This window comes from Capricornis sumatraensis, chromosome 10 (genome assembly GCF_032405125.1).
Source record: "Capricornis sumatraensis isolate serow.1 chromosome 10, serow.2, whole genome shotgun sequence".
Classification (NCBI taxonomy): domain Eukaryota; kingdom Metazoa; phylum Chordata; class Mammalia; order Artiodactyla; family Bovidae; genus Capricornis; species Capricornis sumatraensis.
The window spans coordinates 34,800,006-34,821,819 of NC_091078.1; the positions used below are offsets into that span (position 1 = coordinate 34,800,006).

At 38.5% G+C, this 21,814-nt stretch overlaps 1 protein-coding gene across 1 annotated transcript in view; it reads right to left on the reverse strand.

The window, feature by feature from the left end:
* The window catches only part of RYR2 (ryanodine receptor 2), a 578,200-nt gene that overhangs the window by 322,934 nt on the left and 233,452 nt on the right, over nucleotides 1-21,814 (reverse strand). Inside the window, exons 21-24 of the mRNA XM_068983081.1 lie at nucleotides 18,670-18,862; nucleotides 17,353-17,569; nucleotides 15,571-15,675; nucleotides 9,675-9,778 (exon numbers count right to left, since the gene is read on the reverse strand). Coding sequence (XP_068839182.1) covers nucleotides 9,675-9,778; nucleotides 15,571-15,675; nucleotides 17,353-17,569; nucleotides 18,670-18,862 — 619 coding nt within the window. The remainder of the gene's footprint in view (nucleotides 1-9,674; nucleotides 9,779-15,570; nucleotides 15,676-17,352; nucleotides 17,570-18,669; nucleotides 18,863-21,814) is intronic.

Sequence of the window (21,814 nt, forward strand, 5' to 3'; positions counted from 1 at the left end):
AAATATCTCCTGGAGAAGGAAATGGCAACCCACTCCAGTATTCTTGCCTGGGAAATCTCATGGACAGAGAAACCTGGCAGGCTACATACAGTTCATGGGGTCACAAAGAGTCCAACACGACTGAGCTACTGAACCACCACCAGAAAGAGATTTCCCATTTGTTAAACTGTTTCAAGGAAATATCCATGCTTTTTAAACAACAAGGGTCAGGGAGGCCATATGTATTAAGATTAAGCCTTTAACTTTATTTCCCAGATGGATACTTAGTTATCCATAATATATCAACTGAATAATCCATTTTAAAAATTTATTGGAGTATAGTTGCTTTATGTGTTAGCTCCTGCCATACAGCAAAATGAATCAGCTATATGTATGTGCATAACCCCTCTTTATTGGATTTCCTTCTCATTTTGGCCTCTATGGAGAACAGTATGGAGGTTTCCCAAAAAAGGAAAACAGAACTCCCATATGACCCAGCAAACCCACTCCTGGGCATATACCCAAAGAAAACCTTAATTCCAAAAGATACATGCGCCCCGAAGTTCACTGCAGCACTATTTACAATAGCCAGCACATAAGAGCAATCTAAAAGTCCATCGACAGAGCAATGGATAAAGAAGATGCGATATACACAGGGAAATTACTCAGCCATAGAAAAGGAATGAGATTGTGCCATTTGCAGAGATGTGGATGGACCAAGAGACTGTCATACAGAGTGACATAAGTCAGAAAGACAAAAACAAATGTCATATATTAATGCATATATATAGAATCCAGAAAAATGGTACCGATGAACAATTCATGTTTGCCACTGATTTGAAATGCTACTTTTCTGAAATACTTAAGTCCCCTTATACTTTTAAATCCTTTTCTGGACTTTCCAGTCTAGAAAAATCTCCTTTTTGCATAATACACTGGGATTCCAATTTGCCAATAACAATTTTTCCATTGTTTAGACACTCCGTATTGTTTTTTTACTCCCTTTAATGAATGACCTTTTGTTGATTTTCCCAAGAAAGACCATCATCATTCACATTTAGAGTTCACCCTTAAAAGTCCCCAGACTTAGGCAGAACCATAATCTTTAGTATTCCTGATAATGAGTGGTTCTACCTACTTCAATAGAATAAGATGCAATGGCAGAAACTTTTTGGATGACAATTTCTAACATCTGGTCAGTTCCAAAAGGAAAGGTCAAGTATCTAAAATCCATTTATACTTACCCTCCTTAACATTTAAAAAAGTGACAATCTGGAGATAGACATAGACACACACACTTAAATATCCTGTTATTAAGTTAAATTTTAGATCATACACGGCAAAAGTGAGATTGACTGTTAAAGACTGCAAGAGCAGGAACTAACTGAAGCTGTACACTTAGTTAAAACATGTGCCAAATAAGCGGCTTCCCTGGTGGCTCAGTGGTAAAGAATCTGCCTGCTAACGCAGGAGGCACGGGATTGATCCCTGATCCAGGGAGATCCCACATGCTGCAGGGCAACTAAGCCTGTGGACCACAACTACTAATCCTGTGCTCTAGAGCCCAGGAACCGTGACTACTGTAGCCTGTGTGCCTAGAGTTTGTACTCCACAACAAGAGAAGCCACCTCAATGAGAAGACCACACAGCACAATTAGAGAAAGCCCATGCAACAACGAAGACCCTGCACAGCCAAAATTAAATAAATGAAATTATTAAAAAAAAACAATGTGCAAATTAAAATGAGATACATCAGCAATAGAAAAATAGAAAGTTGACTCAGAACACAGGTTATGCTTGTTCAAACACTGCCCAAGGGACAGAAAGCTCCCTGCCATCATCTTCCATTCATTTATCTATTCGGTAAGTATTTTTGAATTCCACTGTGTGCCAGGTCTCATGCTAAGTTCTGGGATAAACTAATAGGCCGGTGAGGACCAAGACAAAAGTTAATTATAAGGCAGTGCCTTGCTTGTGGTGACAAATATATAGGGCTATGAAAGGGTCAAGCAGGATACCAAACCAGCTCTTAGGGAACTCAAGGATGACAATAATATTGAGATTTATCTCAAATCCAGGTTACTAAACTTCCAAGTGCATGCCTACCAAGAAATCTGATTAGAACATAGAGAGCCCTTCCTAATACATTAAGTAAGGGTAATGACTATCATTGAATGACCATCACTACAATCCAGTTTTAGAATAGTTCCATGACTCCATCAGATTCTCCAAGCCTGTTTGCAGTCATTCATCATTCCCACTCCAAGCAATCATTAATCTGTTTTCTGTCTCTACAGAATTTCCTTTTCTGAATATTTCATATAGATAGAATAATATTAAATCTTTCATGCCGGGCTCTTTTGACTTAGCATAATGTCTTTCAGGTTTATCCATGTTGTAGTGTATATTAGTAGCATATTTCCTTTTATTACTCAATAGTATTACATTGTATGACTGTATCACATTTCGTTTATCCATTCCTCAGTTTATTGAAATTTGCAGTTTCCAGTTTGGGGCTGTTATGTATGATGATCTTATGCACACACTTTGATGAACATTCATGTACAAGTCTTTGTGTCAACATAGGGTTTTATTTCTCTTGTGTCCGTATGTAGGAGGGGAATTGCTTTGCAGTTGTTCAGTCACTCAGTCATGTCCGAGTCTTTGCAACCCCACGGACTGCAGCACACCAGACTTCGCTGTCCTTCACCATCTCCCAAGGCTTGCTCAAACTCATGTCCATTGAGTCAGTGATGCCATCCTGCCATCTTGTCCTCTGTTGTCCCCTAGTCTGTCACTGATTCCCCATCTATTTGCCATGAACTGATGGGACCAGATGCTACAATCTTAGATTTCTGAATGTTCAGTTTTAAGCCAGCTTTTTCACTCTCCTCTTTCACCCTCATCAAGAGGCTCTTTAGTTCCTCTTCACTTTCTGCCATAAGGGTGGTATCATCTGCATTTCTGAGCTTATTGATATTTCTCCCACTAGGCTGTATCATAAATTTATGTTTAACCTTTTAGAAACCACCAAGTGGCAGGGCCATTTTACATACCCACCTGTAATACATGTAGATTTCAGTGTTTTTCTACATTTACAACAATACTGAGTATATCTGTCATTTTGAATATGGCCGTTCTAATATGTGTTGGAGAAGGCGATGGCAACCCACTCCAGTACTCTTGCCTGGAAAATCCCATGGACAGAGGAGCCTGGTAGGCTGTGGTCCATGGGGTCGCGAAGAGTCGGACACGACTGAGCGACTTCACTTTCACTTTTCACTTTCATGCATTGGAGAAGGAAATGGCAACCCACTCCAGTGTTCTTGCCTGGAGAATCCCAGGGACAGGGGAGCCTGGTGGGCTGCCGTCTATGGGGTCACACAGAGTCGGACACAACTAAAGTGACTTAGCAGCATTCTAATATGTGTGATTGTATCTCATTATGATTTAATTTGCATTTTCATAATGACTAATGATGTTGAGCATCTTCTCATGTGTGTGTTAGGCATTTACATATCTTTATTAAAATATGTTCTCAAATGTTTTGCCTATTTTTAAGTGGGCTGTATGTATTCTTATTATGTAGTTGTAAGAGTTACCTATATATTCTGTGTACAAGTTCTTTATTGGCATATGTATGATTTACCAGAAATTCAACAAACATAAACTTACATGATTTATAACTATTTTCTCTCACTCTGTGCCCTATGTCTTTATTTTCTACATGGTTTCTTTTGTAATACAAAAGATTCTACTTTCAATGAGATCTAAAGTATTGATTTTGTTTCCTTTTACAGATATTTTTGATACTATATCTAAGCACTTTATGTCTAATTCAAGGAGACTTTTGAATGAGAACAACGAATCTTTTAAGAAATCTATTTAATACTATTAAGCACACCAAGTTCTTTGAGTAAGAACTCTTTTGTCTTTATATAATCTTTTTTAAAAATTGGGGTATAGTTGCTTTACAATCTTGTGTTAATTTCTGCTGTACAGCAAACTGAATCAGCTATATGTATACATATCTCCCCTCCCTCTTGGATCTCCTGCCCACATAACCCCCATTCATTTGATCCATCTGGGTCACCACAGAGCATTAAACTTAAAAGCTTTTGCATAGCAAAGAAAATCATAAATGAATTGAAAAGACAGCCCTCAGAATGGGAGCAAATATTTGCAAATGAAGCAACTAAAAAGGGATCAATCTTTAAAATGCACAAACAGCTCATGAAGTTCAATATCAAAGAAACAAACAACCGAATCAAAAAATGGGTGGAAGACCTAAATAGACATTTCTCCAAGGAAGCCGTATAGATGGTCCTTCAGTTCAGTTCAGTTCAGTCGCTCAGTCATGTCTGACTCTTTGCGACCCCATGAATTGCAGCACGCCAGGCCTCCCTGTTCATCACCATCTCCCAGAGTTCACTCAAACTCACATCCATCGAGTCATTGATGCCATCCAGCCATCTCATCCTCTGTCGTCCCCTTCTCCTCCTTCCCCTAATCCCTCCCAGCATCAGAGTCTTTTCCAATGAATCAACTCTTCGCATGAGGTGGCCAAAGTACTGGAGTTTCAGCTTTAGCATCAGTCCTTCCAAAGAACACACAGGACTGATCTCCTTTAAAATGGACTGGTTGGATCTCCTTGCAGCCCAAGGGACTCTCAAGAGTCTTCTCTAACACCACAATTCTTCAGTGCTCAGCTGTCTTCACAGTCCAACTCTCACATCCATACATGACCACTGCAAAAACCATAGCCTTGACTAGATGGAACTTTGTTGGCAAAGTAATGTCTCTGCTTTTGAATATGCTGTCTAGGTTGGTCATAACTTTCCTTCCAAGGAGTAAGCGTCTTTTAATTTCATGGCTGCAGTCACCATCTGCAGTGATTTTGGAGCCCCCCAAAATAAAGTCTGACACTGTTTCCACTGTTTCCCCATCTATTTCCCATGAAGTGATGGTCTTTTTTTTTTTCCAATTATTTATTTCATTGTGCTGTGTCTTAGTTGTGGCATGTGGGATCTAGTTCCCTGACCAGGGATCGAACCCTTGCCCCCTGCATTGGAGCATGGAGTTTCAGCCACTGGGCCACCAGAGAAGCCCCGAAGTAATGGTCTTTATGTAATCTTTATTAAGACAATTTTATTTGACTTAATACTGTTCAATTTACCCATTTTAAATGGTTTTAAGGTCTGCAGAAGATTGGGAGAGAGCAGTGTGAGCCAAGAAGCTTGTGCAGAGGTTAATAGACAGGAACAGAGTAGGGGAAGTGGAAAAGGACGTGCTAGGGGTCAGCTCACCATCTGATTCCTCTGTCTCCCACAGTAACTTACATATGCATTCAGTACGTCTTGACTATAAGATTAAGTGGCAATAATAGGTTCATGTGGCATTTTATTACTACAAGTATAAGGCCACCAACAAGAGGAGACAGACTGGCACAAAGCCACAGAGAGAACAGAAGGCACCCTGTTTCTATGATAAGCATTTGCTATGTAAAAGCCTGCCTAGAGACAGCTTTATTGCCTATTTGTTGCTTCATTCATTTGACTAATATTACTGAGTTTTGTGTAAAGTCCAAATGATGGTGACTAAACACAAGGGAGATGCCTGCCCTCAAGAAACTTAGGTCTGGGACTTCCCTGACGGATCCAGTGGTTAAAAATCTGCCTTGCAATGCAAGGGGACAGGGGTTTGAGTTCTCATCAGGGAACTCAGATTCCACATGCCTCAGAGCAAGTAAGCCCTTATGCTGTAACTACAGAGCCCTCACACCACAATGAAAGATCTGCATGCTGCAACAAAGATTGTGCATGCTGCAACAGATTGTGCATGCTGCAACAGATTGCGCATGCTGCAACTACTAAGACCCGACTCAGCCAAATAAGTAAATGAATGAATAGAAAAAATTAAGAAACAAAGAAACTTACATAATAGGTCTGGTGGAGTACAGCAACCATCCTGTGATTATACAAAGAAAGATTCTCTGCTGAGAGATACAAAAGGGCTGAGTGCCTATCAAAGGGGGCTTTATTGAGTCAAGCAGCTCAGCAAATGCTGCCTGAAGTGACGTGAGATCTAAAGGATAAGAATAGGGCCTGGAGGAGAGTATTACAGAAAGTGGACACAAAGGGGAAAGGAACGTGCAGAGAGGCAAAACAAAGGCTAGTGTGATATCAAGCAAGGGAAAATAAAAGCAGCCTCCTATAAGACGATGCTGGCTGGAAGGGAAGGATCTTGAAGGACTACTAAGCAAATTAGGGTATTGTCTTTATCTCAGGAGCAATAAGAAGGAATTTATAAAGTAAAATTTTTAAAAAAAAAGCTATCAAAACAAACAAAAAATAACATTGAACAGTTATGTGCTATACAATAGGTTTTTGTTGGTTATCCATTTTAAATAAAGCAATGTGCACCTAAAAAAAAAAAAAGAATTCAAATAGGGAAAATGGTCTAAACTAAATATCTGGAAAAAGTTCAGCAGGCTACAGAGGGCAGAATGGGTAAGAGAAGAGCTAGGTTAATATTTTAACTGTACCTGTCACGATAGTTTTATAGTTTCAGGTGGGGCATAACGGTAGCTTAGGCTAAAGACATGGAAGCAACCTAAATGTCCATCAACAGATGAATGGATGGAGAAGATGTGATACACACACACACACACACACACACACACTCTCACACAGTGGAACAATTACTCAGCAATAAAAGAAGAATGAAATAAGGTATTTGCAGTATCACAGATGGACCTAGAGATTATCACACTAAGTGACATAAGTCAGAAAGACAGCTACCTTATGGTATCACTTATATGTGGAATCTAAAATATGACTCAGAGAAACAGCCCCACAGACATGGAAAACAAACTTACGGTTAGCAAAGGGGAAAGCGGGGAGGGATAAATTAGGAGGTTGGGATTCATGTATCACACTAATACATACAAAATAGATAACCAATAAGGACCTACTTATGGCACAGGGAACTATACTTAATATTTTATAGTAACCTATAAAGGAAAAAAATCTGAAAAAGACTCTGTGTGTGTGTGTGTGTGTGTGTGTGTGTGTGTGTGTAGATAACTGAATCACTGTGCTGTACTCCTGAAACTAATACAACATTGTACATCAATTATACCTCAATTTTTAAAAAAGGCAGCTTAGGCTAGGGTGGTACAATGCTGCTTTGAAAGAGGATGTCAGAATTTCTGTAGTGCTGTACAACATACAGATAACCATTCAAATCTGGAAGTTAGCTGTCTTTGTCAACAATTTACAAGATAAAATCACATAAAGTGCAACCGGAAAAAATCATATTCACATGAAATCACCAAAAATCCAAAATAAGGAATATTCTGAAATAATCGTTTGCTTATTTGTTAGTTGGCACTCCTCAGGATTTAATGGGTAAAGTTGCTAATCTCCCCCATAGTATATATAAAAAAGAAAAAACATCTAAACTGTATAGAGTGCTTCTTCTGTTAGACATGATAGTGCCAGAGGCTTTATCAGTGGTATGTCATTAAATCTTTACTACAATTTCACGAAGTAGATATACTATGATCCTCATTTTAAACTGATGCTCTTAATAGAAAGTCTAAGGTTCAGAGATACTAACATTTCCTCTGGAGAAACAAGTCCTTAAATCCTAACCATCCAATCATCTAGATTCCTTGTTCTTACCCAGTCTATCTAGTGCCTGTAACTAACCAAGTGAATAAAAGAAACACAAAAAATACTAAACTTTCTTTAAATTACTGAAATTGGGCATAGTTTGAATTTTGGAGAATAGGAGCTCTATTTTAAATTTTACAGAAACAAGTCAAATGAGTTCATCATAACACCATGTAAATATTAAGAACGAGTTCTTGAAAAAGTTGATTGGCGTTCACCATTGGCAACAGCAACATGGTATGTGCAATCTCATGATTAATCAAACCAGCCACCAGGAACTGAAAGGAATGACTCTAGATTACGTGTAGCCGTCAAAGGTCCAACATGCCAAATGTGAATATGCAGACTTCTACATTACAAGCTACCGAGGATTTGCCTAGCTGGCTTAGCTGTCAACTGTTAAAATTACAGGGAAGGTACCACAAATTTAATGAAATTATCTTAGGCCATGAACTTTCAATGAAAGCATTTTGTTTCAAGAGATGGATAAATAACGGGCTGTCATGAATTACCAAGCTAAACGTGCAAGCTTCACATCAAGATCACAGAGGAAGACAGGAGATGCAAAAAGGAGACACAAGGGTCACAGTGACGTGTTCCGCGGTCCTTATTCCAGAAAAGCTCTGTCATTAGTTACCTGCAGTGCTTTCTCCATTTACTCGATTTGTATTCATATATTCCTTTCCCTTACTAGTAGAGCCTAAACTCCAGAGAAGGAAATGGCACCCCACTCCAGTACTCTTGCCTGGAAAATCCCATGGACGGAGGAGCCTGGTGGGCTGCAGTCCATGAGGCTGCGAAGAGTCGGACATAACTGAGCGACTTCCCTTTCAATTTTCACTTTCATGCATTGGAGAAGGAAATGGCAACCCACTCCAGTGTTCTTGCCTGGAGAATCCCAGGGACAGGGGAGCCTGGTGGGCTGCCGTCTATGGGGTCGCACAGAGTCAGACACGACTGAAGCGACCTAGCAGCAGCAGCAGCAGCAGAGCCTGAACTCAAGGCCCTATTTACTTATTTATTCTCATAATGAAAATCACTGCATCATTTTGCAGGTATATACCTGGGATGAAGTCGTAGAACTTGAAACAATATTTATGTTCTAGATCTTTGGCAAAATAATTTCAATAGAAATAGCTCTTAACTGAAACAAAACAAAAATAGGAAAAAAAGTATTGTTTCATTCCTAACATAAGCAGGTATTAGGATAAGTGATCTACTGGAACAAATCCAGTTCTTCAAGTTCAGCAAGGATGGAAAAGCACAAAACTATACACTTAGTAAGTACTTCATAAGTACTTACTATTTGACAACTGTTTAACCATTAGTCAGTTAGTGAAAGGATCCCGTTTTCTGATCATGTATCAGCAAGTCTTATAGTGAAAAACAGTTCTAGATGAGAAGCTAGAGAAACTGGATCCCTGTTCTAGCACAGCTACTAACTAACTGTCAAGGCATTTGACAACTCCATGAGAATCCTCAGCTGTGACATCACTGCTAAATCTGAAATAATAACACACAGCCCAGGGTGCTATTAGGAAGATTAACCCAATATCTGTAAGTGAAAAGAAAAAGCTCTAAATAAATAAATATAATAATTAGCATAAAGTAGCACATGGTATTACTACTAACACTAATAATGCGTGTCATTATGCAAAGCTCAATGCAATACCTTAACTAGTATAAAAATTCTGAAACAGTCGTTTTCGTATCTTCACTTATCTTGTCACACACCAGTAACAATTTATGACTGACAATCTCAGAAGTACTGAATACAATGGTAAAATCCTTATATTCCCAAATACCCATAAACATTCATAGAGTACCCTTTAGGAAACACATAGAACACGAAGTCATAAAGTAACATGCTCAATGCCTAGTCCAAACAAATACTGATTCAATCCACCAATGCATTATGAAAAAAATCTAACTGGAGCTAAAATAAACTAAACGGTAATATCAACACCTTGTTTCCTTCAGGGAATACAGAGAGGAAAATGAGAAATTTAAGAAACTCACTTCAGGGTCTCGAGTGACATCTGTAAATTGTAATTGCGTTCCTGTTCAGGCAGCTTGGAGAACTCCACCAGACACGGGTGCTGTCTCTTATTGTCGTCTCTAACCTGAAACAGAACAGGAAATCAGCATATAACAGTTTCTAAGATCATATACTAGGGATGGTTATCCAACTGCACGGAGGAAAGTGAAGTGGGAAGCAAGAAGGGAAACCGAGACCTTCATCCCAGCAAGGCTGCCTCTGTCATCCCTCAGGCATGGCTAATGCTCAGGGTCAGTGGTAAACCTGGCATTGTCTGGGCTACCTTACATCTTCTCCTTGCCACCATTCCCAGTCAGTCCCAGTTTTCACATCTGCTCTGCCCTGAAACCTCCATGCCCACTCTTACAGCAACTTACACCCTTTGCTTCAACCTTACTTTCTCAATGTGGCTTGTCCTGCCCACCTTCCTAATCTGCCAATCTGCTACTCACCTATTTTTTTTTCCATAACAGTTACCACTGGCTAACAGACTAGGGTCTTATTTATGGGGTTGTCTGTCTTTCTGCAACTGCAAGAATGTAAGACCAAAGGAATAGGGACTGGCCTCTTTTGTTCTTTTTTAATGTATTCTCAGTACCAAGAATATGCTTGGCACATGGCAGGCATGCAACAAACGCTTTGTAAACTGAAACAAACTCTAGGTAAGAAGGTATAGTAATAACTCAGTTGTTATTGTTACATGTTTAGACACAGATTAGAGACATCAATTAATGTCATGACTGACTGATACAAACTCTTGGTGGTGGTTCCTTCCAGCTGTTCATTTCATCCCATGTAAATTACTTCTGCTCTCACAAGTCACTCCAGTGCCTTACCAAAGCCAGGTAATATCCCACAGATACTTTTCATATTAATCCTTGAAAGTACTAGCAATCAGAATAAACTAAATTCAAGATTTTAGGACTGAATTAATGAGAAACATGTTCTATATCCTTGCATTAGTAATTAGATTTTTGTCTTCTTAGAGGCCTAAATTACACAAGCATTACTGCCGCGCCGACACCTCAATCACAGCCATATGCTCTCAGGGAACAAATTACTCCCTGGGAATAATTACCAGGTTTTATAAATGTCACATAAAAAAGTAGGAAAACATGAGCAAGAATTTTTTTAAGTACTCAGGAGCTGACAAGTTAAAAACAAGATAGTTATTCTTTTCTTTTTTGATCATTACAAATGAACAGGACTTACAGAAGAGCACATACCTTATTTACTTAAGGGTGTAAGTGAGGAAATGAAGCCGTGAGTTACAAAACCAAACAATAAATGCTAAATATAAAGGTAAAAATGAATGTGCCCAAGTTCAAAGACAATTTACTCTCTATCTATATAATTTCCACTTATTCTCTACACCACAGAGTAACTGTCCCCATCATCCTCTTGGGTGTCCAAGCTAAAACAAGAAATCTATACAGATTTCCTTCCTTCTCTTAAACATTTCCCATACTTGAACTTCTTCAAAGCATCTGCGGTCATATCTCTCCGTCCCTCCTGCCAGTACACAACTGGGAACCTCACCACCTCTCACCCGAGTCCTCTCCCTGACCTTCTTCTTGCCTCCAGGTTCACTGCTCTTCCACAGGAACAGCAGAGCTCAGATCAAATGTTTACCACCCTCTGGAAGCCTGCCCTGATTTCACCAGGAGAGCTGGAAATATCCCTCGCTTACAGTTAGCATATCCATCATAGTTCTTAGTTTGTAATTGTTTGTGTGTCTATTACTCAGCTAAACCAGGAGCTCTTTAAGAAGGCAAACTCACTAAAACAAGGTCTGTTCAATTTGAGGACCATAGTACCAAATATAAGGTTAGGCAAATAGTATGCAAAGGGGACAGATGAAGGCTTGAATGGATCTGCCTGATGTTTTTCCATAAAATAGAGCGCCCAATCAAAAACCGGGAAAAAGACCTAAACAGACACTTCTCCAAGGAAGACATATAGACGGCTAACAAACACAAGAAAAGAAGCTCAACATCGCTCATTATTAGAGGAAATACAAATCAAAACTACAATGAGGTAGTACCTCATACTGGTCAGAATGGGCATCATCAAAAAGTCTACAAACAGTAAGTGCTGGAGAGGGTGTAGAAAACAGGGAACGCTCTTGCACTGTTGGTGGGAATGTAAATTGATACAGCCACTATGGAGGACAGTATGGAGATTCCTTTTAAAAACTAGGAATAAAAGCACATATGACCCAGCAATCCCACTCCTAGGCATATACCCTGAGGAAACCAAAATTGAAAGAGACACATTCATCCCAGCTTTCACTGCAGCGCTATTTACAATAGCTGGAACATGGAAGCAGCCTAGATGTCCACTGACAGATGAATAAAGAAGCTGTAGTACATATACACAACGGAATCTTACTCAGCCATAAGAAGGAACATACCTGAGTCAGTTTTGATGAGGTGGATGAACCTAGGACCTATTATACAGAGTGAGGTAATGAGAAAGAGAAAGATAAATATTGTATTCTAACACACATATATGGAATCTAGAAAAATGGTTCTGAACAATTTATTTACAGGGAAGCAATGGAGAAACAGACATAGAGAACAGAATTATGGACAGGGGGAGGGGAGGAGAGGGTGAGATGTATGGAAAGAGTAACATGGAAACTTATATTACCATATGTAAAATAGATAGCCAACGGGAATTTGCTGTATGGCTCAGGAAACTCAAACAGGGCCCAATATCAACCTAGAGGTGTGGGATGGGGAGGGAGGTTCAAAAGGGAGGGGATATACGTATATCTGTGGCTGATTCATTTTGAGGTTTTACAGAAAAAAAACAAAATTCTGTAAAGCAATTATCTGTCAATAAAAAAAATAAATTAATTAAAAAAAAATAGAGCTCTTGCATGATGCTCCAGTGAAATATACCCTAAAGACATTTAAAGAAACTAATTTCTTTGCAAAAAATAAAAACAAAAATCCGCAATTTATTCAAGAGTTCAAACTACTCCAAAGAAAAACACAGTTGCTATACAATGGAATATTACTCAGCCATAAAAAGGAACCCATTTGAGTCAGTTATAATGAGGTGGATGAATCTATAGCCTATTATACAGAGTGAAGTCAGAAAGACAAATATTGTATATTAATGCATCTATACGGCATCTAGAAAGACGGTACTGATAAACCGATTTGCAGGGCAGCAATGGAGATGCAGACATAGAGAACAGACTTGTGGACACAGGGCAGGGGGGTATGAGAGCACGGGACGAGTGGAGAGGGCAGCAGGGAAACATAGACACTCCCACAGGCAAAACAGCAATGGGAACTCACTGTATGATTCAGGGAGCTCAAACCAGTGCTTTGTCACAACCGAGAGGGGTGGGATGGCGTAGGAAGGAGCGTCAAGAGGAAGGGGACATATGTATACCTATGGCTGATTCATGTTGCTGATGGCAGAAACCAATATAATATTGTAAATCAATTATCCTTCAATTTAAAATTAGTAAATTAAAAAATAAAAGGTAACTGACAGGGAAAAACAGTAACAACAGACATGGACCTGCACTCCTTAAACGGATGAATTGTGCAGCATGTGAACTATATCTCAATAAAGCTTCTAAAATATTAACTCAGAGAAAAACTGCAACACACCATTTAAACTGTTAAAGAATTTATGGAATTGGTCTCAGTAAGAAGTGTACCTAAGTCTAGAATAACAGAGATGATAAAGTCAGGGATCAAAGACACTGATCGGAAAAGAGTTTCAGGAGAGCCCAAATCAAAGAAGACCCAAGGTCAACTATGAGATGGAAGGACAATGTGAAACCTCTTCACGTGTCAGTCTGAGACTCTCCCAAATTACTGATCTGATAGGATACTTGTGGTTGTGCTTGCCCAGAGTAAGACCTAAGAAAAAAACCATTTCGTTCTTTCAGTAAGTATTTGGTCTATTCCCTGTCCCAGAAAAGGTGCCAGGTGCCAGCACCACAGCAACAGACTAAGTGCTTAATCTCCCCACTGGAGGCACGTAAAACCCCATATTGCTGTCATCAGTCTCAGATCAGGTAAAGCGTAACTGGCCACAGTTTGGCTCAGAAGCACAGTGCTCCCTTTCAGCATCTGCAAACTAGTAGCAATAAAGCTACAGTGTGTAAATGAACTGAATTTCACTGCAAGAATAGATAATAATGAGACCTTATATTTTCTCTTTTTTTAGAAGAAGAAACATAACGAAGTTCATTGTAGAATGCAGTCATTTAGGCAACCTATGGAAGCTTGCAATACAAATCATCTCTTTTTGAGTGTAAAACTATTAAACAATTCCTGTTACTATGCTTTTTTTTGGTGGGGGGGGGTAGTTATTTGTTTGTATGAGATCTTTTTAAATCCTAGCCTGTAATTATCTTTCTCTGAATTTTGTGTGTAATTCAAATCTTTCCCTATCTCAAATCTTATGGTAAATTTTGTCTGTAATTCCTCTGTCAATTGACTAAGAATATTTTTACAATATCTCACCTCTTACTGACTTTAATTAATGATAAATATCTTATTGCACACTCATTCACTTCCTCAATTTTTAAAAGTCAAAGAATACTGCATAAAACCACAGACTTAATAAGGTACTTTTAAGTGCTTGCTGATTTGACAACTGTCTAACTATCACTGAATTAATGAAAGGATCCCATTTCTGATCATGCATCAGCAAGTCTTATAGTGAAAAACAGTTCTAAACTAGAAGCTAGAGAATTTGGATCCTAGTTGCAGCACAGTAACTAGCTGTCAAGGCATCTGAATCATCGGCAGTGGCATCACTGGTAAATGTGAAATAATAACACACAGCCCAGGGTGCTATTAGGAAGGTTACCCCACTACCTGTAAGTGAAAAGACAAAGCTCTAAATAAATAAACAGACGAATCAGTATAAAGTAGCATGGCATTCCCTGGTGGCTCAGTGGTAAAAAATTTGCCTTCAATGCAGGAAACACGAGTTCGATCCCTGGGTCAGGAATATCCCCTGGAGAAGGAAATGGCATCCCACTCCAGTATTCTTGCCTGGGAAATCCTATGGACAAAGGAGCCTGGCTGGCTACAAGTCCATGGGGTTGTAAAGAGTCAGATGTGACTTAGCAACTAACCAACAACGAGCATGGTATTACTACTAACACTAATACTAAATGTCAGTATTCAAAGCTTAATGCAATAAATTATGACTGGGCTGAATACATTCATTTCTATATTCAGTCAAATATAAGTGTTATAAACTTTGGGATAGTCGGACTATTAATATCATAAAAGTGAAAGCTCTGCCACAGTCCTGCTAAAAAAAGGTATATAATACACCGGTATTACATGGAAGTTGTTCTGGTTTTACCTAAATTTTATTGATAAACTATAAGTTCTCTAAACAATAATCATTTGGAAACATATGCAATGATTCTTTCTCAGCCTGTCTTCCACTTATGAAACCAACCATGAACCTCTACTCTGAGGACTTTTATATACAACTGGGACTAAAAGAAACTTCAGTTAGGAGAGTAAGTTACCTTCTTTCTTTCCAGTTTCAGTTTTCACTTTCAGTATCAGTGAAATTTCTTCCTAAGTTCCCTAGAAATCAATGCCTATTGTCTGTATATGTTAACTTTGATTTTAAAAATGTAACTTTCAACCTGAATATTAATAACTTTTCAATTGTCTAGGCAACTAAGCCATCCTTCAATGACCCCACCAGTAACGTCATTCCCTCTCATAAAGAAAAACTGCACACAAAGTAAAGCTTAGGGTGAAAAAACTCAATCAGATCAATTCATGTCGCCATACAGCAGGATGAGTGAGAAGAAGTAATATTTTCAGAAAGATATATTAACAGAATCTGAGAATAAATTTCAAGATTATGTACCGGACCATACTGCCAGCCAAGTTCAATTTTATTCATCACCCAGAGCTCATGGATATTCTCTGCCAGTTTTTCTCGTATCCTCTCCAGGTGGGGAGGCAACACAATCTAAAATTTAAAAAAGAGAAAAAGAAAACACGCATCAGAAACAAATGCAAGAAAATGCAATGTTAACTGTTGTGACTGTGAATTGAACTAAATAAAATCGTCTCCTCAACCATTAAAATCTAATCATACAACTAGGTTCCAGATAATCCATTCTAAATTTATAAAACTAGGTATCTAAATAATTATTAGGTCAATTTGGGGAATTTAGGAACAAAATTTAGAAAGAAAGAAAACAGAGGACTACTGAGGACAGTTATCATTAAAAGTCTTAGTGGATGTGGGATAATCACTGGAATACGCATTATTCAAAAAGAGAAATCACTCCAGAGTTCTTAAACCAACCTGGCCAGCATTCACAGGCCAGGAGGAAGGCAATTCAGTGTCCAAAATATAATCTGCTGAGTTTAGAAATATCTGATGGCAATGATTTATCATCGCTTAACTCTGTTACTTTCAGTGGTTTCTAAATATAAGCCTCAGGGGGGAAAATCTGAACATGTTTCCATTAAAAAGAGGAAGTTTAATGGCCTCTTCATAAAGAACACAAAATGACTTTCAAGGTGAGGGGTTGGCTGTGCATGTCTGATGATGCACAGACATTGCCCCACAATCAGTCCCTCATCACAGAGAGCAGGCAACTGCCTACAAAGTCCATGGATGCGGTGGAGCTTCCATGGGGAGCAAGCCAGCATTGCCTCCTTCCCTTCGAAACAAGAGATTATCCAGGTCTCAGGAAATCCTAAATGCTAGTGACACCATGGAATCCCACTGTCTGTTCCAGTCCATTCCCATCCTCTAATCATGCTTACTGCTCAACTCTGAAAGCACCATATACACCCTGCCTTGTTCCAGCAATGGCAACACACACGGAATGTGAGCCGTGCACAAAGCATGCTTATGTTATGCATCATATAAAAAGCCGGCAGGGAGAGATAGGAAATACGTTTCAAGGCACTAAACCACAGAGGCGTCTGAGGCCTGCTCTTAATTCTGTATCAGGCTTCAGGAGCAATGCCTCTGATCTTTGAAAGCTAATGAACAAACTATGAATATCTAACCAACTGGACTGAAATTACTTCACCATCAAAATAAAACAATATTTAATTCAGTGTCAGTGTCAGGATAATTTCTCATCTATGAAAGAGAAGAGCATGAATAATATATCCAATATATAATAATATATATAATAATAATACATTGGAATCTTAGCATTCCAATCAAAGAGATGAGTAATTTTTTCAAGTCTCAGAGCAAGCACTGGATCCAAGACATTTTGACTCTAGAGTTTATGATCTCAATCTCTACCTGAGATAAAAGTCAGTTAAATCACTTTAAAGTGGCAACTGTATATAGGCAAGGAGAAGAAATTTAAAATTCCACTGCTACCTTAGGTAAAAAACACTCTAAAATTAGTAAGCATTGACTTAGGTTGTAGTCCAATTGTACATTATCAAATCAATTTAGTGACTTAAAAACACTTTAAAAAAACAGACTCAAAGTGAGTAAGTGGAGACAGTAAAGGTAAGCATTATTTTATGAAACTTGCTTCACTTATACATATAAATTGTATTACTGTGAAATGCATTCCTATAGGTTGTAGTCCAAGGAGTCTGAAACCCACTGCATGTAGGACTGGCTGTGATTCAAACGCTGCCATCACAGCTGATGAGCCGGTACCTGGCTGGTGTCCACTGGGATTGGTGTGAAGGCAGCTTGTGTCAGGGAAACCGTGGGGCCCAGGAGGTCCCGCGTGTAAGTCCTTTCTTGCTTGTACTCTCGGCTGTGCTCCACTTTCAACTTCTCTTTTGGCAGAACAGCTTCATAACAAGGAGCATACCCAGGCGGAGGAAGGAATTTAAATTCTCCATGTCTCCCCCCAAGCAGAAAGCGTACTCTAAAAAGGATGCATGTCAGGGTAAAGTTATAGCTCTGGCATACAGAAAAGTCTCATAATCAACAAAATTCAAGGAATAAATTCTTAGTATAAAATTAACTTTGCCAGAAGTCACATCTTTTCTCCTAAGAACCATCATAAAGTCAGTAACTGAGAGTTTAAGAGCCTCTAATCATAAAAGTAAAACCTGATTAAATTATGTTAATTGCTCAGCAAAAACTTATCACTCTCTGGAGAAATAATAAAAGCACATACACCATATTCCTATGTGAATGAAACACCTGTCTGTAGGATTTGGTCATTTAATACCTCAAGGTGCCCAAATAACCAACAGAGAAAGACAGACTTGATCTAAATACCTATATATCAATACTTAAAATTACAGGGCTGGATGAGATCTGATTAAAAGAAAAAAACAGTCACTTTGTAGCATTCAATTTCCCTGTGAAATTCCTTAGGGGAACTTAAATGACACTTCTTGATACTGAATTATCATTTCAATTACTCTTTCCTTCTGGTAGTAGCAAAAAAGCAAAGGGTTAGAGAAAACCACCTTGACCCAGCTAATCATAAGCAGATTATTTACAAGCATAACAAGTAGAGGGTGACAAGTAAAGGAGTCATCTTGACCTGATCACCCAAAAATGTGTCATTTCTCTAGAAATGAGGGGATTTGGAGTAGAGTCCAGATTATAATGAAAAGAAAAATGAATGAAAATAAATATGAAAAAATTAGTGACATTTTTAATCCAACATATGTATTTACCCTTAGTAAAGAAAAAAGTGAACTTAAGTGGACTGGAAATATTTCTGGATGCTGGATAAAGTAAGAGATATTAGACTGAGTTATTTAAATGGTTGGATATATGGACAAAGCACTCAGCCTCCTGAGATTCCCCTCTTGAATTAATCTTATCTCCAGCCTTCAAGGAACAGGTTGCTTGTTGCTTCAAGGAACATTTTGCTACAGGGCAAAAATGCCCTGTAGACGGATGCCCAGGAGAGCAGGTTAGTGGAGCAAGCGTGACGGCAGTGCAGAGTCTTCTGTGAAAGAATGGGAAATGAGAAAGCAAACAGACCAAAAAAACAGCGATACTAACTTGATTCCTGCAGAGAAACTGACAACTGGAAAGAACAGGCCATCAATGTTGAAATTCTCAAACATGCCTTGAACAGGTTGTCCATTAATTCGGAAGGAGATGCTTGGGGCACTTAGATCTAAACAGCAACTGATGACATCATCAGTTCTCAAGAGATGCTGGTTTGGTGAGCTGACAGTCCGGGCAATACAACCTGTGGGGAAACACATTTAAGGAGGACGATGTCTTTTCATCTCAGAGAAAATCATCGTCAGAGATCAAGTCAGAGATTTGAATAGGCAGCGACAATGAATAGTACTGGCCTAGAATAAATCTTGAATACATATTCACGTTATATGTCAGATCTGTAATTAAAAACAACTGTTGCTTTTTTAAGGAGCAATGCTACTTTTATTGTAAAATGGACCTTCTGATATGCAGAAAATTCTGCATGCAGATGGACGGTATTTGATACAGATATCACCTTAGAGTTGATAACACAATGATGTCAGGGGAAAACCTCTAGGGAAAGACTTGAAGTCAGATATCTACTTTACCATCAGCAAATTACTTAACCTCTATAAGCCTTGATTTCTTGTAAACCAAATGCCATTGCCTTGCAGAGTTGTTATGATGATTAAATTAATGCTATACAAGAACAAAGTCTCAGACATGGAAGGTATTCACTTCAGCCCCCCATCTCAAAGATTAAATTCCCTTTATTTTATAAAATAAACACATAAAAGGATACTGAAGAAAACAGAAAATATGATCATGTGTGCATTGATGGTTGAGAGACAATACACATCAATTGGTTTGTTTTTGTTCTATAATTTATTTCCTACAAGACCTTGGTTGGCTTCTTAAGTAGGAAACAGCAGGATACAAGTTGAGCCATGAAAATGATACTGGATAAATGTTATTTCTTGCCCTGGCCAACCTATGATCTACACTCATTCTTGACTGTGTCAGAACTTCTTGGCCTATGAGTCCTGTGGGCAAACTAGAAAACAAGAAGATAAGACTCTCCCAAACACACATGCTCACAAATGTAAACATACAGTATTTTTCAATAACACCTACTTAAAATTTCTAGCATGTCCAGATTTTCACCAACAATATGTTGAAATGCCAACAGTAGGGCAGATCTACATTATAAAATATGTACATTTTTAATCTTACCAATATTCAAATTTGCAAGTAGTAAATTCATTATGAAGTGGTCCCTCTAGAATATCCTAGATATAATAAAGGGAATTGTTTAAGAAAATCATGCAAAAAGCAACAGAACTCACAGACAAAGGTCTGTATTCCTGTCTGTATCAAGATCTGTAGCTGATAATGTGGTTATACAAATATTTGTTGCTGTTTAGTCATTAAGTCATGTCCAACTCATTTGCAAGCCCATGGACTATAGTCACCAAGCTCCTCTGTCCATAGGATTTCACAGGCAAGAATATTAGAGTGGGTAGACATTTCCTCTCCAGGTAATCTTCCCAAGATTACCTGGTAGATTCTTTCCCATTGAGCCACCTGGGAAGCAGTCAACAGATGTTTACTATAATCCAAGTATATTGTTCAGTCTGAGGAATGAGTATGCTAAAACTCATGACTAGCTAAAAGTCCCCATGGTAAACTGTTTTGTAATGCCTGAAACAATTAGGTTAGAGAGGAAAGATCACTAGCAACCAACCTAAGCCCTTGGTTTCAGTGGCACTGACACTGCTGAATCTGCTAGGAAGCATTCCCAGTTGCATTGATGACTTAATAGGTGTATCAAATCAACATGAGAACTACATTCCTATTTTCTACATTAGCCAGAAAGGAAGACAGCAGTGGGCTTTTCATAGGTCCTATGAGAGAATCCTTACCTTTCTTTCCTATACTATTCTCTGACATTCCTTCATTCTGTTATACCTAAATTCTTCAAAAGCACCGAGATTTTTTTCACACTATTGACCCTAATATACAGAAGATGCGGATGCTAGAAACAGAATCATTCCGCGAAGTGGAACACAGCAATGCCGTCCAAAGTTTAAGGTGGGAAGAAGAAACGAAAACAGAGATCAAAACTTTAGCTGATGAACCAAACTCTGGTACCAAGGAACAACTCTACTTTCCAATCACAAAAAGCTAAGTGTCCCCCACCGGCCCAGAAATCACAGATCCTTAATAATTTAAATTCTACGTCAAATATTAGAAAGAAAAAGAATGGGAGAGTGAACCTGAGAAGATTATGCAACTTAATATGAATTTAACCATGGTAACTCAGTCAGAAGCCAATTAATTTAGATCTGCCTTTATTGATCATGAATCTAAAATTAACAAGCAATCCCAGTGGCTTAAGAGAACACAATTATCAACTACAGGCATGGTAGAGCACATATTCTCTTGCCATTTGGAAAAACAGTCAAGTATGTTCTCTTGATATAAATTAAAGTTTCAAGATGACTTTCTCCCGAAATTCCACAACCTATCCTCCTTTCTGTGATAGATTCACAGAATGTTTTTGTTGCTCTTATCATTCTATTTAACAGATACTTAGTCATAAAAGGCATATCGGACACAGTCCAATTCCAGAAGCTCTGGGTTCTTCCTTGTATTGATAGAAAAAGCTTCAAACTAGATGCAAACTTCACCATTTAGTGAAGTGATGTTATATGGCTGAAATTAGATGCAATGCAGCATTAAAAGAAAATAAAAACAGAGACGTGTTTTGTTTTCCCCTAAATTCTATGTAATGAGAAAACAAGTGAACCTGTTTCATTCATCCACCTGAAGACCCATTTTGTGTGCAGTGATGTGTGAAGGTACAGAGAGAGGATGACCTCTAAAGGATAAGAGTTGAAATGTATTATAAAACAGACTTTAATTCTATTTTGTTTGTCAGGCCTTCGGAAGTTAGGGCTCTTTGCCTTTTTGGTCAGCAGAAAAATTTTGGAATGAGCATTGTGACTCTTTCTGACCGGCACAGTACACAGTGTATAAGATGTAGCCTGGGCCCCAACCAGTGCCCCACAGGTTAGACAAAATATCCAAAATACAGCTCATCTCTTCCAGGCTGCTGAGCTGTTGGCACTGAATAAAGGGAAGATTTAGTAAACATTTCTGTTCAACACAAATATAGAGTGCTTTCATTTATAAACCGCCTTACCACAGATTATAG